Genomic DNA, 18,037 nt, shown 5'->3' on the forward strand with positions numbered 1-18,037 from the left:
CTCTGTCAACTAATTCAAAATCTAGATGTGTGGCTACTCCCTAACCTCATTTTAAGCCTGGAAGGTTGATTGTCTATGTGCCTAGTGATTTTTTTACTGGCATCTAAATATGCAGATAAAGTCGGAGGCTGTAAATGGTGTTACATTTCTCTAGAGAGGCCCACCCTTCCTTCTGGAAGCTCATCCCATAACTCCAGTCAGGGAGCACTGAATTGAAACTGGCTTGCAGTCCCAGAAGGCTCCATCCACTTCAGGTTCATGCCAGGCCTGGCAGTATTTTCTGCTCATCCTGTTATATTTTCTCAGCTTTTCTTCCCCAGTGGGTATTGAATTCAGTATCTCCTGACATATCTGAAAAAGTCTGCTTTGTGTCAAGAACTGCAGTATCTGAGAGTTCACTCTGCCTGCAGCTGATAACTACATCTGCCTGGTTTCATGCATACTGACAGAAGACCTGAGAATCCTGGGTCAGAGAAGAGCTTGTGTGTGTGTGTGTGTGTGTGTGTGTGTGTGTGTGTGTGTGTGTGTGTAAAGCTGATGGCAGTGGATGTACAAGAATGAATTACTCAAGACCTAGAAAGGCAAAGACTGTGTTGCAAGAAGACAGGTGAGCCAGAGATACCCAGCTGACAGAGGATGGAAATATCTTAAAGTAGTTGGTGGGCGGGTTTGCTTGGGTTTATCCCAGGGGCCAGGAATATCTAGATTTAGTGGTCTTGTAAAGTAGTAAATTTTAAACCATATGTTGCTTTTCTTGAGTCTGGCCATTTGTTCAGGTGCTATGGGTCACTGGGACTTGGGTTCCAGATGTTTGCGTCAGGCACTTATTATTAGAGGTCAGAGTTCATGTGCTGGTGCCTGCTTGCTGAAGTGTGAGCATTCAGCTATATGTTTGGCCTTTTATTGGCATATTTCCTTTCTGACACATCAGCAAGATGAACTCAGTAACGGTGCTTAAACATCTGATCTCTGGACCTGCTTCAGAGCTGCGTAGGGCTCTGCAAAGGCCCTGATCAATATTCTGATCTGCCATGGGGTCATAAATATAAGGCATAGAAGACTACAGAAGCATTTAGGATGGGGGAGGAAATGGCTATTGGCAAAAGTTGAAAGCCAGACTGTGACATCACGTGGCAATCTAGAAGTCTTTGGTGGTGGCATATGGGTGATATGACCTGTCATCTGAGAGCTGTCCCAGCCAGGTGTCTTGAATTATCAAGAAATGAGAAGAGCCAAGCATTGGGCTTGAAGGAGGTTTGACTGTTGGGGAAGAGAACAGGAAGGCAAGTGTCTGTGTGCCACGGGGGTTGAGGGGCTGGCTAAGTGGGTTTCTTAGCTGGCTGTTGTTTTCTATTAGGAGACCCCTATGAAACAGGAAGAGAATCAGGACTGGAGACAAACTGTTAGTGAGCATCACTGCCCGGTGACACCTGGGAGTCACAATGAGGAGCAATGGAATAGTTAAGGCTGGGGTAAAGTTCAGGCAGGCCAAGCTTGAGGGTGAGTGTGACAGACCCGGGTGTGAGGAGCTTCCCCCAGCAGTAGTAGAAGAGACACGAGACACAGAGTAGGATTTTCACTCACTTGGAGGCTGCACATTAGTTTTGACAGAACATATTGAAAAGATTTGTACAGCAGTCAAGAACGGGTTTTCTTAGTGGGGCATGGGTAAGGGTGAATGCCACGTTGTCAGGACACCCCAAAGTATCAGCATTCCTTTTACCATTTTATTCCTGCTGCCTTAGGACTACACGCTTTGGCTTTCAAGCACCTCAAAGGGCAGGTTTACCAGTCTTAAACAGGAAGTTATGCATTTTAGTTTTCACTTAGGTATGACATCTAGACAAAGCTGCCATGTGAGTCTTCATCTAGCCCATTGAGCCAGTGAGTATGTAGTGGTGGAGCACAACACTGATTAGTTATAAATGATGGAGTAATGTGGCCAGAGTTGGTTGGTTGGACCATAACTGCTGCTCTGTTTCCTGAAAGGGTCAGCCTCAGGGAGGGAGTGCCAAGAGCCCTGATCTAGATCTGCTAGAAGAAGGAGATCCTCGCTCTGCATCTCCCTCTGCCATGACAGTGGTCAGGTGTGTATGGCACACAATGGCCACTTCTACATACGAACTATCTTAGAGTCCTCTATTCTGTCCCCCCAAGATGGTGTGAATGGTGCCATGTGTACCTGCTGAGGATGCAGGTGACCATGGTGGCATCTGAGAGGTGTAGGCACTGCAGGCCCCTCAATACCAGTCGGTCTCCCCATAGGACAAAGGTTGAGGATACACTTCAATATGAGCAGCCCAGACATTAGATTAGCAGCTGAGACCTGCCATAGTGTTTAACCTACCAGGGCGTAGCTTTCCACGTGTAGATGAATTGCCGAATCATGGACAGCAGCCCAAGGATCCCCACAAAGAGAAGCAGCTTCATGATGGAAACGTTAGCCAGATCAACGGGAACATCCCTGAGTCCTACTCAGACACAGGATGGCTGAGCCCATTTGGGGTTCTGTGGAATTAATATTAAAGAAGAGCTCCCGAAACCCAGCAGACACCACCAGATTACGGCTCAGCGGAGGCATCAGTGAGCCAAGCCCGGCACTTAGGAGACTGTGTCGAGAGACTCACACAGTAAACAGTTCTTCCCTGGGCAGCAGTGTGGGAAATAAAGTCTCCCCGAAAAGGATCAATCTCCACTTTTCATATAATCCCAAGATGCCTCTTGAAACTAGCTCGTAGTATTTTTGGATGTTCCGTTTCTACTTGACAAGTAATAGGCCCTGGGTCACTCATGAACTATGAATAATCATGACATAGTTATATACAAAATATTTAACCAAGTGAACCCATCCATACATTCTAACAATGTCAGATTTATTCCAGTGATACAAGTTGAATTATTACTAGAATTAATTCACTTGCAGTCTCCTGCTCCCAAAAATCAATGGAAGGACTAGTGGTAGATCCATCTGCCTCACCCAGTGAAAGAAGAGACAGTCGGAATCTTACTCCTACAAGCTGTCAAACCTGCGGAGGTGCCGAGATCTAGACAAAGAAGGTTCCCACAGACAAATCTCTGAGAGGCAAGCCCATCTGCACCACCTAATCAGCAAAACCTACAGGGGAAGAAGCTTAGCAGGATTTTGGGTCCCTTAGGCATGATGTGGCTTTACCTGTAAAGGGATTTTCACTAAATACTTGGCTGTACACAGAGTGAGAGGCTGAGAGCCTGACCAGAAAGATGTAGGAAGTGCAGTGGGAGCGGGTTTAGAACCATGGGGAGAGCTGTCAGCAAAGCAAGCCCTTAAAAAGAGGGAAGTTGCCTGCTCTGCAGAAAGGGAAGCTTTGCTCACCATTCACCAGAGGAAATGAAATCTCTGTCCTCTCCTGTCTTCTACACATCTCTCCCCCTCTCCCCCTCACTCCCGCTCACTCCCTCTCCCCTTCCCCTCCTCTCCCCTGTCCCCTCTTCTCTCTTCTCTCCCCCCTCCCCTCCCTCTCTCCCCTCTGTTTCTTTCTGTCTTTTTCTTGATGTATCTCTGTCTCTGTGCATGTCTCTGTATGTCTCTGTCTCTCTCTCAGCAGAGGTTTTAGCAGCTCATTATGAATGAAAAAAGCATTAGGTTTGCTAAACTTCAGGTCTCTCAGCAGTAACACAGACCACTGAAAGAAATGACATGTCCCTCTGTGCCTGCCTTCCCACCATCGCTGTGAGATCTTGGAGAGGGTGGAGGGGGGAGAAGATCCATCATTGAAATGATGCCCCTGCTGCTTGCTATGCTGTGAATAATAAAGTCATTTGTCTCTGATCTAGGAGCCTTTTTCCTGTGCCCAAGAAACAATGGCAGGCTGGCTGTATATATTTACAGTGTTCAAGGTGATGTTTCATATACATATATATTGTGAAATGACAACCATAGTTATGTTCCTTAGAATTCCAGCCATTTGTGGTGAGAGTGAGCATATCTAAGACCTCTCTCCTAGCAGACTGCAAGTGTACAATATGGTTTCATTAACTATGGGAGCCAGGCTGTGCAGTACATCTCCAGAACGTAATCATCCTGAATCACTATTATAGTGTTCAGTTCATTCACATTTAATATAAGTGCCAACATGTATTTGGCTTTAATGTATTGCTGTCTAAATCCAAATCTGTCATCTTGCTTTTTGTTGTATTAGCAGCACCTGCTCTCCTTTGGAGTTACTTAAAGGTGTGGGGTTTTTGTTATTCTGTCTTCCCCTCCACTGTGTTGATAGTTTGGGGTGATGTTACAGGTTAGAAAATGTGCCTTTGAGTTACTGCAGTTCGCCTGTAAGTTGGTACTTTTACCATCTGCTGTCCAATAGATGGCCTTAGACTTCACCTCACATATGCAGACTGCTATAATCAACGGTGTAGCTGGCATTTACATTTGTTGTAGCTTCACATATAATTTAGTCCTCACGAGATGTTGCTAATTATACATTAATCGCTATTCACTTACATTTACCAACGTATTTGTCTTTCAAGTTTCTTTGTTTCGTTTACATGCTCTGCTTCTACCCAGGGTCATTTTCCTGCTATAATTAATACTTGTGCTACTGGTCTAATGATAATGAATTATCTCTTCCAGTTTATCTGAGGTTCAGAATTCCATATCATTAATCGTTTCCTTTCTGTAAGAAACCATACTGTGAGGATGCTTTCAGCGTGTCAGTCCAGAGGGAATGCACATGCTCAGTATGTGGAGAGCTTCCTTTTGTCAGTGTGGTGTCTCCCTGAGTGTTCAGAGCTTTAACTGTCAACATTTTGCCCTCTCCAGCCTACCAGAATGCTGAACAGGGGTACTAGATCTGTGCCTAAGTCATTTCTGCGTGGTTATAAATGCTGTTACATTTTTATCATGATTCTCATGTATTATTGCTATTATGTAGAAATACAATTGATTTGTGAATATTGATCTTATATCCCATGACCTTTACAAAATAATTACAGTATTCTGCAATTTCCTTTGGATTTTCTACATATGCCATCATGTCATCTGAAAATAAGACTGTTACCTCTTCCTTTCTAATCTGTGGCTGCAAAAATGGTATTCCTAGCTTCTTTCATTGGGAAGGTCCACACAATGGTAAGAGTGAGCATCCTGGGCTTTCCCCTCACTTAAAAGCAAAGCGCTCATGCTGTCACCATTCAGATGCTCCATGGGCTTTACAGGTGCTCCTTGTGACATGCAGGCAGTCCTCCCCATTGCCAGTCTCAATCACAGATGTGAGTATTGACTTTTGAAGGGAGTCCTCCCCATTTGTAGTCTCCATCAATCACAGATGTGACTACTGACTTTTATTAGATTTTCTTCTACATTTATGTTATGATTATTTGAACTGCTTCTTCTGTAGTTTATTATGGTGGGTTATATTAATTAATTGATTTTTAAGTATTAAGCCAACTTCTCATCCTTAGCATCAACCTCACACAGTCCCGCTGTGTCATTTTCGGTGTCTATTTCTGGGAACTATTTGTTTACATGTTGAAAATTTTGCTGCATATTCATGAGTGACTTCTACCTATACATTCTCCATCTGGTTTTAGTGTCAAGGAGTATATTGTACAGTATTACTTGGTTGGTTGGTTGGTTGGTTGGTTGGTTGGTTGGTTCATCCATCTTTGAAATGAGATCTCGCTGGGCAACTCAGATTGGCCCCAAATATGCAGTCCTCCTGCCTCAACCTCAGCACTGATTACAAACATGTGCCAACCATGGCCAGCTAGGATTGGTCTAACTGCAGCTTGGGTCATTCTCCCTGAAGCTTGTTGTGTGTGTTACAGTGTTGCCAAAGCTCACCGATTGAGATTTAACTACCTTTAAAGAGGCATGCACATCTTACCTGCTTCTGTGTTCCTTATTCTCCACCATCCATCTGGTTGTATTAAATACTCTACAGACACTAAGACAAACTATGTAGCTTTTGGTCTCAGGAAAAGAAAAGTTTATTTTGCCCCAACCCCAACCTGTTTTTCTCTTTATAGTTTGAGAAAAAGAAATCTTCCATGCACATACACATACACACACGCACACACACATGCACACACGCACGCATACACATGTGCTCATGCACATACACATGCCTGCTCTCTTCTTAAAGAGCATCTGTTCTAAAATGAATTTCCTTTCCAGGTCGCCTGAATTGGTGGTCTACGGTGTGCACGAGCTGTAAAAGGCTTCTTCCTTTGGCCACGACAGGGGATGGGAACTGTCTCTTACATGCTGCCTCACTAGGTAAGCATCCTGGCACCAACAGAGGCCAGCAGGGCTCTGGATCTGTCTGATGCACAGTTAGCAAGTAGAGCCTCCTATGCTGGTGTCATCTGGAAGAATGCCTGTGACATCCTGGCCCTTCTGGTCTGGCTGGGTTGGTGATGAGATAGAACAGTGTGGGGTAAATACCTGTCTTGCTAGGAGGCCTTGAGCTAGAGCTTCTAGGACACCAGGTAGAGAGAGTAGCCTGGGGCAATCTAAGAGGACTTCCTAGATGATACTGTCTCTTTTCTGAAATGTCGAAGAGTAGAAGACACTGTAGGCAGAAGACAACACAGACAAAGCACAAAGGCAGAAATCATGGGGTGTTCAGAGGCAGAGCCATGCGGGGTAAGGCTCCAGCAGGAAGACCTGGGAGCAGTGTGTGCAACAGGGCAGTTAGGAGCTGCCTGTAGACAGCAATCTCTGATGATAAGGTGTCAGGTATAGGTGTGCTCAGGAAATCAGAGTTAGATACACAGCATATGATTCGCTGCCTTCCCCAGGGAGCTATGTCAGCAGATACATAGGTGTGCTTGGCAACACTAGATAACTCACAGTCATGCTGGACTTCCTAGAATCACTGTCCACCCCTCTGGGACCAGTCTTCCATGCACAGGATTGACCTCATGTGACAAACAAATCTAGATTTCTACCAGGAGTCCAGACATCCGGTCCATAGCTCTCATCATTCTAGAGGATGGTCTCTGTCAAGGGAACAGGACCCTTGGATAAGGCCAGATATCTTCCCAGTGAAATGTGACCTGAGCAAGGGCCAGGCCCACACCTTATCTAGACCATAGTGGGGCCTGCTAGTACAAGACAAGCTGAGAGTTCTGAGCATCACAATGTGCCTCAGGATGTGGCCCAGGGAGGCCCAGAAGCGGCAGGACCTAGAGTAAGTCCATAAGTTTGATGGGCGCAATGGGAAAGACAAGGACATTCAGTTCCTGCTTCCTCCCCATAACAGGGCCAGCACATTCTGCCACTGCCATTAGGCCAGGTGTGGTGGTGCATACCTTTAATCCCAGCACTAGGGAGCAGAGAGTTGTGAGTTCAAACCAAGGCTGTTGTACACAGTGAGTTCCAGGACAGCCAGGGCTACACAGAGACCTGTCTCCAAAAACAATGACAAAAGCAATGACTGCCACAAAATGAACTTAGTCTTCCTCAGGGATGTGCTCCCTAGAATACAACTTGATCCCACAGTGTCAGCCCTACACATACAGACACATGAGCAGCACTGAGTAAACACATCAGGTGATATCTAGACATATCTATGTGTATATGCAACAATAAAAAGGGTAAGAGCCCATGAATATGAGGAGTGGGAGAGGGAGACATGGGGGGAGTTGGAAGGAGGAGAGCAAGGGGGAAATGATGTAAATACAGTACTCATATGAAATTCTCAAAAACTACAAAAATGTCTCAAAATTTAAAGACATCATTTAATCAAAATCATTACTCAAAAGTTCCACAGCTTCTCAAACCCAGCAGGTGGGGACTGAGCATTCAATCACCTGAACTCACAAGGAAATTTCACATACAGACCCTGACAGGAATCCCTATTTTGCCTGTTAAACCACTTGCAAGCTTCCACTGTAGTTAAGTACGCTGAGACTGGCATTTTCCAGTACAGCAGTTGACAGTGTTGTGAATTATGGAACACTTGAAATGCAGCTGCTACCAATGGTAGCGCTATGTAATTCTAAAATGCATCATGTAGAAAACAAAACATAAAATATCTTATTTACTCTTAGTGATTATATACTGAAAATAATGGTTTGATATGTTGAACTACATAAAATTTGTTATTAAAACTCAAAACAAAAAGCATTCTACTTTTAAAAAAAATAGTCACTTTATTATAATGATCTGACAAATAAAAACATTTTTTAAAAGATTTATTTATTTTATGCATATGAGTACATGGTAGCTGTCTTCAGACACATCAGAAAATGGAATCAGACCCCATTACAGATGGTTGTGAGCCACCATGTGGTTGCTGGGAATTGAACTCAGGACCTCTAGAAGAGCAGTCAGTGCTCTTAACCTCTGAGCCATCTCTCCAGCCCTAAAAACATTTTTAAAAAATCACACAGCTAGATTAAAGTAGCTAGATACTTTTAATAAAGTAATAGATGCTTCTAATAAAGTAGATTTTTTAATAAAGTAGCTCCAGCTTTTGTATATCAGTAAACATCTGTATGGAATTCTACACATTCACTGTCAACTACATGTTTATGGAGTTATCTACCACAAAAAAGAAAAAGAAACTATGACAAAGTTGAAAGGAAAAAGGCAGACAGAAGGGAGGGAAGGAGGGAGGAGGGAGGGAGGGAGGGAGGGAGGGAGGGAGAAAGGAAGGAAGGAAGGAAGGAAGGAAGGAAGGAAGGAAGGAAGGAAGGAAGGAAAGAAGGTTGGTTGAAGGTTGAAGGGAGGGAAAAAGAATTCATTCTGCAGCTGGCGAAACTAACATCACAGCACCCCATCACCACCCCCACCACCCCTAGTGCAGGCCGATATCAACACTGGCTCATATTATCTCCCCGTCTTTTGTCAGTTCGAAATTATAGTCCTATCATGTTCATGTCCAAATCCAACATTTCCTACTTAATTTTTTCAGCATGCCTTCTTAATTTTAATTGTCAAATAATAACTGTACATATTTATGGAGGACGGCCATTTTAAAATTCCATTAAGGTTTCCTGTGCCTTTCTCCTCCTAGAATGTGATTTGGTTGCTGGATCTTATTTGTTAGAACACTCAATACTGTCTTCCTAGTACTTTTCATTTTATTCATATAAAACCTGGAGAGCAGATCATGTAGGCACCCTCTTTGAAAAGCTTCTTTGCAATCTTGGAGCCCACAGGCCCTTTGCTCCAGCACAGGCTGGGTACCCGTAATCTAAAAATCCAAAATCTGAAACATTTGGAGCATCAACATGACACCATAAGTGGAAAACTCCACAACGCAAACTTTTGTTTTGTGTACAAAATCATTTTAAAATGTAACAGAAATTACCATTAGGTCTGTGAACAAAGTACACAGGTAACACCAATGAACTTTATATTTTAAATTTGCATTTTATCCCCAAGGTTTCTATGTATGTCAATATCCCAAAATCAGAAGCTCTCCTGATCCCAGGCATTTGGGGAAAGTGGTACTCAACCTGTGCTGGCTTTGGATTTTGGATTGACAACAAAAACGCCATACACCCAGGATTACCCAAAGCATCCGTGATAGGACGGGTACTGTGGCCCCATGATAGGACGGGCACCTGTTGACCAGGCCTGACACTGAACTGGGTAACAGGACACACATAGAAACAACAGTCAACAGGGCTCTAGAGATAGCTTAGTCAAGAACCAAGACCAGAGTCTGGTTTCCAGAACCTATGTTGGGAGGCTCCCAACCACATATAACTCCAGCTCCAGGGAATCTGACGCCTTCTTCTGTCCTCTGAGACAACTGCACATGAGTGCACACACGTCTGTGTGTGCATGTGTGCATGTACACAAATAAAAACAAATTTTTTTTAAAAAAATGGCATTTGTCTTGGAGCCAAGGAGGCAAATATGTTTGAGACAAGGGAAACTGTGTGAGAAAGACCTTGAAAGATGCATGGGAAGGACCTGTCCAGGGAATGCCAGAAGTGGGAAACGTGTCTGAAGATGAGAACGGGACAGTGATGGTCACTTCTCTCCATCCATGCTGTAGGGAAAGACAAAAGCCTGAAGTGTTACAATGCCCACGGCAGTCTTTGATTATTGCCTATCAAGGGGCACAGCCTGCAGTAATTGCAGTCACACTCTAGAGCAGTGGTTCTCAACCCTCCTAATGCTGCATCCCTGTAATACAGCTCCTCATGCTATGGTGACCCCCCACACACACCATAAAGTTATTTTCATTGCTACTTTCTAACTGTAATTTTGTGAATTATAATGTAAATATCTGTGTTTTCTGATGATTTTAAGTGACCCCATGTGAAAGAATCATTTGATGAAAACCAGAGCTCCAGCTCATGTGCAGGCCAGCTTGTTTCTCCTCTGCCTCCTTCCCTTCATCCTGATCCTAACCACCTTTATCTCTTGCCTTTCTTCAAATGCACCAATGCCAGGGAAGAACCTTCTGCTTTGCTTGACAACTCACCTCCCTCCTTCATCCATTTGAAGCTCTTGACATCTCCATCCATTGACACCATATCCAATGCTCCTGTCACACCGTCCTCTCCCTGCTTTGTCTCTCCTTGTGTTATGAACATTGTACATTACATGCTCAATTAATAGCTACCTCATTTGTAAGTTGCCTATAATATATGCTCTCAGATTGTAAGAAGTTTGTTGTGCCATGAATATTCTCAGCACCTATAATGGATGGATGGATGGATGGATGGATGGATGGATGGATGGATGGATGGATGAGGGGTCAGTGGTAGAGAGATAAGTAGGCAAGTCAATGGACAGACAGATGAAGAGATGGATAGACAAATAGGTGAATGGGTAAGCAAGCAGGTGGGTGAATGGATGGATGGTAGAGAGGTAGGTAGGTGGGTAGATGGTATAAGGGTGAGGGCATGGATAGATGGAAAGTTAAGTGGGTAGATGGATGGATGGATTGTAGAGTAGTAGGTGGGTAGATAGATGATATAAGGATGGATGGATGGATGGATGGATGGATGGATGGATGGAAAGTTAATTAGGTAGTAGGTAGATGGATGGATGGTAGAAAAGTGAGAGAGTTGATAGGTGGATAGATTCTCCTTTTTGCCCTGTTAGCTACATGGCTGTAACTCATTTCAATACTCTTCTCCATGGTTGAGTGCCTTGACCATTTCCCAGCCACCCACAGTATGTACACAGAAATATATGGTTCATTTTTTCAGTTTCTCAACACCTAACAAAATGGAGTCCTTCTCCCTGGGAAGTCCCTGTAATGTCCCAAACATGTGCAGTGGTACCAACTGATATTGCTTCTCAGAGAGCTGAGATGTCCTATGCTAGGACTTCACACGTCATCTCTAGTAGGCGTTAGAGAAGCCAGGGTACTATTGACCATCCAGATGTGGGGCACTCCAAGAGGATATGCAATCAACTTATCTGCAGAGGTGCTTTCACCCAAACATAAGACAAATGTTCACAATGGTGGACACTTGGCCTCTCTGGAAGAAGAGTCACTGGCCTCTCAGTAAGAGAGGGTCCCAGAGAGAGAGGTAGCACTCAGCCTTTAGCTGCTGTTGTTTTATTAGGACAGGAAGTGCCATTTCATTCATATATCTAAGCTGATGGGAAACATACATAACAGCATGGGGTAGGGGACGGCTCCAAGTCCATAGTAAGACCAAACAGCTTCCTGATATGTTAGTCCCTTCCTCTGCACCTATGTGGCCCTTTGAGTGTCCTCTGGCTCGTCTCTTCCTCATGTTCCTTCTTCTCTGCCCCTCATGGCCTCCCGGCTACAGGAATGTGGGGCTTTCATGACCGGGACCTGGTTTTGCGGAAAGCTCTCTACACCATGATGAGGACAGGTGCTGAGCGGGAAGCCCTGAAGCGGAGGTGGAGGTGGCAGCAGACACAGCAGAACAAGGAGGTTGGTACCCACCTCTGCTGGAGGCAGGATCCACATCAGGTACAGCCTCCTGCTGTGCTACAGCCAGGGAGAGCCCTTACAACAGCCCAGCCCAGGTAGACAGCAGCACATTCCCACTCACACCTCCCGTGCTGCTGTGGTTAGGAAAGACGCCTTCCTTCACTTGGCAGTGCCCCAGCATGGATAGTGAACTATATAGTCGTGTATTGTCGTTCTCTGAAGCTCTTGATACCTTCAATCCAGAGGAAATCTCAGTGGCCCCAAGCAGTGTGACATTAGCACTTTGCTCCACTAGGAAAAGAATCTGCCTACATTTGGGGTAAAATGGTGTGATGGCCCTTTAAACCGTTCAACCGTCAGCCTCAGCCAGGTTCACTCATTCTCACAAACACCCAGGAATGACCTTGATGATCAGAAGACTCCCCAGCTCTGAAATCAGGGGCTGGAATTTCTGAAAATACATATGGGTGACTATCGGGACACTCGCAGATATATCCAGTCTGGGTCCTAAGGGGGCTTAGGCCAACCTGGGTGGCTTGGTACTGCTGCCTTTGTGGGAGGAGGAGGTGAGGGCAGGTGACAGAGGCTGCCTCCTGAACCAGCTTCCCTTCGCGCCAGTCAGGGCTGGTGTACACTGAGGAGGAATGGGAGCGAGAGTGGACAGAGCTGCTAAAACTGGCCTCCAGCGAGCCTCGCACACACTTCAGCAAGAACGGCAGCGGCACGGGTGGTGGGTGAGTGATACCCTGCTCTCCATGGGTCTTCCAGAGCCCCTGGCCACCCAGGGCCTCAAAGAGCTTGGGAGATGGGGAAGTGACCCTGCATGCTAGCCAGGGAGCAGAAGACAGGGAGTGTTCATTGTAAATGAGGCTTCATGGGGGGAGGGGAGGCTGGACACGTGTACCCAGGCTCCCTACACACGATCTCATGAGAGCTGCCCAGCCTGTCTCCCTCAGGCTTACCATACAAAGCCAACAGTGGTAGATAGAGGACTCGGGACACGACCAGGCCTGCAAGGGGGCCTGTGGCAGGGGTGTTGCCACAGCTGTCATTGCCTCTCAGGGCTATGAAGACACCAGCTGCTGTCTATGGAGTTTTTCCTTAATGTTTTTAGTTTGTGGTTTCAAGTCACACTGAAGACAAGAGATCATCAGACCACCCCAGTGCTTCCCAAATGAATTCCATGGATATTACTCATGCTCCCAGCACAAAGGCCTGGTGTGTGCATTCAGGAATAGCTTGATCATGCAGGTCAGCTCCAGTATCCCACTGTGGGAATGAAGAGCAGGCCAGACCAACAGGAGCATTGTGAACCAATGGGCCATGACGTTTCAGAAGGTGATATTTTTTGCTCTTCTGTCCTGAAGGAAAGGTATCACCCCACAGCAGGAAGAATGAATACTGACGCCAAGAACACAGACATGCATGTCTCCTGGCCAGCCTCAGCTTCGTCTTCTGAGGCATCCTCTGTTCTCGAACACCCCACCACAGTGAGCCTGGTACCTGCTGGGCCTAACCCTCTTGAGGTTCCAGCTGGAGGACAAGTTCCAGCAGAGCCCACAGGACCACGGTCTTGAACTGTGTTCCTACATGAGACCCTCTAGTGCAGAAACCCACAATTCCATAGGCTGCTTGTTGCTTTGTTGTAGTGAGAGGATGTGTCTGCACCAGTGGTCCAGAAATACATGTAACATCTGAAGACTCTGTTCCTGAGACCTCAGTTCTTATCAGTTCCATGCCCTCCAAGTCCTGGGTAGTTTTTCCAGTCCAGTGTCTCCTTCACTGTTGGATTTCCCACACCTGCCAAGGAGAAGATAAATGTCAGTTAGCTGCCAGAGGACCAAATCTCTTCTGGTGAAGCACAGGGGGAGGAAAAGAGTAGTAACAATATGTGTGATAGTCTGTTTTCCATTGCTATAACAAACGACCTGAAATTAGACACTTCTGAAGAAAAAAGTGTATTGTATTGTTTAGGGGATAAGAAAAAAGTGCATACAATTCTTACAGTGCTTTTATCTCAGTTGAATCTTTGGATCTGGAGCCTATATATGATTTGTGTGGGGGAAGGTGTGAGTATATGAACATCCTCATGTGTCCAGGCACATGGCTGTATGTAGAAGCCCAAAGTAAATGCCTGTGACTTCCTCAATTGCCCACCTCTGTTTATTGAGGTAAGTTCTCTTAGTGCACCTGGACTACCAATTTGGTTTGTCTTAGCTAGTCAGCTGTCCCTGGGAATCCCATCTCTGTACCACAGTGCTAGGATTGCAGGTGGCTACCATACCTGCCTGCTTTTTTTGTTTTGTTTTGTTTTGTTTTGGGGGTTTTGTTTGCCTCTGTCCCAAGAACCCTAACTCTGACACTCACACTTACACAAGGACCGTATGCACTGAGTCATCTCTCCAACCAGAGCTCTTTGTTTAAAGCAATACATGTTTTAAATATTCTTCCACTCTCTTTCAAAAAAAAAAAAAAAAACTCTATCTTCAACCCATTAGGTAGACAAAGCAGGGTGGGGTGTGTGCAGTGGGAGAAGGAGGGGCAATGGGAGAACACAAAGACTATAGCAAGGGCCAAGGCCAAACAGGGTGGAGAGGAAAACTTAAGGGGTGGCAGTGTTGGGGATGGTAGCAGAGAGGGGAGACTTCGTACAGGCCAGGAGGCAGATGAAATGATCAGAGTGGTCAGAGCCTTCCAGGTAGTTTCCCACTGTAGAGCAGGAAGTTATCAGTAGGATGATCTTCGTCAAGATTAGACTGGAGTTGAAAGTCTTAGTGAACCTGGCATGTCCTGTGGCAGCTTCGGTAGGTGATTCACACGCACATAGAGAGGACAGTAGAGTGTGTGTGGTGCATGGGGGGAGGGGGGGAGACAGAGAGAGAGAGACAGAGAGAGAGAGAGAGAGAGAGAGAGAGAGACAATGAATTTGGTCCAATTTGGTCCATCTTCTTGTGCCAGGGAACGATGAGGTGATCCAAGAGAATGGCAAGGAGACGTCATAAGGACATAGACCAAGCTGAAATAAGTGACAATGGCCAAATCAATGTGTTTGAGCATCATAATCAAATCACAAATTAAATCATAATCACAAATGGATTATAAACCATTTAATGAAAGTATAAAACCAGAAATCCACAGTACTGCCAACAAGCTCAGGAAGGAATGCAGACGTGCAGAGGTTCCAAGCTCCTCTGTGGAACACATGTTGATGGCATAGGTATAGGTGGCCTGAGGAACTCAGAAGGTTGTGGCTGGAAGAAGAGCCAGTGACCAAGGCCCCGCCACTGTAGGAGGACAATGTGCATATCATACCACCTGAGAGGACAAGTCCAGACCCTCATCTAACATCATGGTCAGGCAATGGAGAGACTCAGACTGAGAAAGTCCCACAAGACACCTGGCCCGTGGTTGTGTTTCAGAAGTGTCAAAGAACAGCACTGCAGGCTGAGGGAGACCAAGTAGACCTCAGCAGAAAGCAGCTCACAACCCTGAGCTGGATCCTGGATCCTGAAGGTGTTGGTGGGACCACAGTGAGCAGACCTGGTGGGCAGATGTTAGTGCTTCGTTTTGGTGGCTCTGTCCTGGTGTGTCAAATGTGGCTCTGTGAACAAGGAGCACTCTCAGCCCTCTCAAAGTAAAGAGGTGGCAGGCTAAAGAATAACTTTTAGGTGACTCTATATGAGTTTTTGTGACTTCTGACTGCTGCCACATATTTTACTATAAAGTTCCTCGGCCACCAAAGAAAACAGCAAAATAGCAAGAAAGAACAAGAAAAAAGAAAAACATAATACAACATTTGGATCTCCCCCAAAGGTGCTTTTCTTAGGATTTGCAGCCTGGAGCTCTTTGCCAGCCATCGCAGCCCCCAAGGCCACCCTTGTTCCTTTGATGTCTTCAAGGAACTGATTCCTGGAGCCCCGGGGTACAGAAAGCCAAGAATGTATTACCTCCTGCTGTATGCTGTCCACATGTGTAGGAGATTTACACAAGGCCCCATCATCTAAGAGCTCTGGCTCTCTTCCCTTGGAGGGTGGCCCTTTTGTTGAGGGACATCTAGGTCATAGTCTTCTGCCTCAGTGTCTCACTGCCTAGATGACTACTCTACCTGAGGCCAGGCAGGAGCTTGGACCCAGGCTGGGGAGGGTGTGAGTTTGAAGCTATATATTCATCCTCCTCTTATACCCAGCATAGAATTCAGGCAGCCTTCGCATGATCTTTTCTAGAAGAGTCCTCAGATCATGGTAGGTAGGGTGCAGTGTTTGGGAGTGCTTAGTCCCTACACAGAGCCTTCATTACCTCTTCTGTTCCCCACCCCAGTCTAGTCTCACTACAAGATCGCTCTGTTTTGTTCCCTAGTGTGGACAACTCTGAGGACCCTGTATATGAAAGCCTGGAAGAGTTCCATGTCTTCGTCCTAGCCCACATACTACGGAGACCCATCGTGGTGGTGGCAGACACCATGCTAAGAGACTCCGGTGGAGAAGGTAGGATCATCAAGGAGCCATAGTTAATGGTGGCCCAGAAAGGGTGACAACTACCTGCACATAGGCAGAGTCATCTTGTCCCTCTGAGACATACACAAAGATAGCATTATTTCATGTGTTTCTTCTTCCTCCAGGGCAGCAGCAACTGCTCCTGACTACCTGCCCTGCATGGCATCATTAAGTGGCCATGAAAAATCTGGCCAAGCACCACAGACAACACAGATCCCTCCAAAAGTCCCAGGGCCTGGTCCAGAGGTTCTACGGGATAGAATGTTAGAGAGGAAAGGAAGGAAGGCAAAGTACAGAGCTTCTGGTGGGTGGTGACGAATCTTCAGAGTAGCCAAGCTGCTGCTGTTGGTCCACTGAGACCCTGGCTCGTACATAACTTCCCCTTGAATGTCCCCTCCCTCAGCCTTTCACAGTCTTCCCCAGATGAATAAGCATACTGATGCTCAAGATGACCAGACAATTCCCCCATCCAGGTTCAGCCTGAGACACAGCGTATACCCTCACAGGTCATCCTTAAGCCTGAAGTTTCTGGGAGTCAAAAGAACTGTAGTGAGAATGCCCAGGGATGCCACAGGGCTGGCCATGGTCTGAAGAGTCAGAAAAGATGGAGATCCAGGAAAGCCATCCCCAGATCCTGTCCCATTCAGCAGACCTGACGCCCAGCACTTTCTGCAATGTGGTTCATTTTCCAATCTCCTTGGTAGCACCAGTGCCATCCAGTCCCCCTTGCTGCCATTTCTTCTTGTCGCTCACTTTTGTGGACACTGTCCACAACATCTCTTTACTACAGCATTCCAATCAACAAGTGGCCTTTGTGACACTTCACTCAGCTCCACTGAAATTTTAATCTATCCCATAGATCTCTCAGAGTTCTGCCAATAAATAAAGCATCAGTTTTCATGCCAGAGAAAAATCAGCATGACCATAACATCTATGAGGGCAGAGGCTACAGAACATGCATCCTGCCTAGCACTGCTCTCTTACCGGGGACCAGAGCCAGCAGCCCTCTGCAGCCTGTCCTTGCTTCCTTTTCTTTAAAAGATTCTCAAAGCAGGATCCTTGTATGGGAAGAATGATCCTTCCCAGTACAGACTGAGTAACAGAAGCAGGGAAACAAAGAGATCCTCAGAGAACAGAGAACATTCTAAAAGCCCTGTGCTGTGCAACAAGGAGGATACAATCTCCACTCAGGCTTGGGGCATGGCTCTTTGGGTAGACTGCTTGCCTAGCATGCAGGAAGCTCTCGTTCCATCCTAGCACTACATAAGATAGGCATGGTGGTACATGCCTGTAGTCCCAGCACTTAGGAAGGCCAAGTCAAGAGAACTTCAAGTTCAAGGCCATCCTCTGCCACATGAGATTCTGTTTGAGTGAAAAAAGAAAAAAGAAAAGAAACAGCTACTGCTTCAGATAGTTGTTCATAGAAGTGGTTTTCAGGCTCCTCTTCCCTCACTTCTCATAAGAAAGCGAACAAGATGGTATCTAGTCACATGAAGATGCAGTCTCCACTTCTCGTGTTCCACCTGATCTGCAGCTCAGTACCAGTGTTCTCTGGCTTGACCCTTCCTGTTCCATAGAACTTGTTTTCAAAATACATACCAGACACACTCAGGAAATATAGGTCCTGCCTGGTGTGTGGGCATTTCAGTGACAGCGGAAGAGAAAGGACAGTGTGGA

The 18,037-nt window shown here is 45.9% G+C and overlaps 1 protein-coding gene across 2 annotated transcripts in view; it reads left to right on the top strand.

The window, feature by feature from the left end:
* The window catches only part of Otud7a (OTU deubiquitinase 7A), a 299,751-nt gene that overhangs the window by 261,478 nt on the left and 20,236 nt on the right, over window positions 1–18,037 (top strand). For both annotated transcript variants that reach the window (XM_034510222.2, XM_034510227.2), the window contains exons 7-10: window positions 6,158–6,259; window positions 11,740–11,867; window positions 12,486–12,601; window positions 16,224–16,351. In XM_034510222.2, the coding sequence (XP_034366113.1) occupies window positions 6,158–6,259; window positions 11,740–11,867; window positions 12,486–12,601; window positions 16,224–16,351 (474 nt within the window). The remainder of the gene's footprint in view (window positions 1–6,157; window positions 6,260–11,739; window positions 11,868–12,485; window positions 12,602–16,223; window positions 16,352–18,037) is intronic.

This window comes from Arvicanthis niloticus, chromosome 1 (genome assembly GCF_011762505.2).
Source record: "Arvicanthis niloticus isolate mArvNil1 chromosome 1, mArvNil1.pat.X, whole genome shotgun sequence".
NCBI classification, from domain to species: domain Eukaryota; kingdom Metazoa; phylum Chordata; class Mammalia; order Rodentia; family Muridae; genus Arvicanthis; species Arvicanthis niloticus.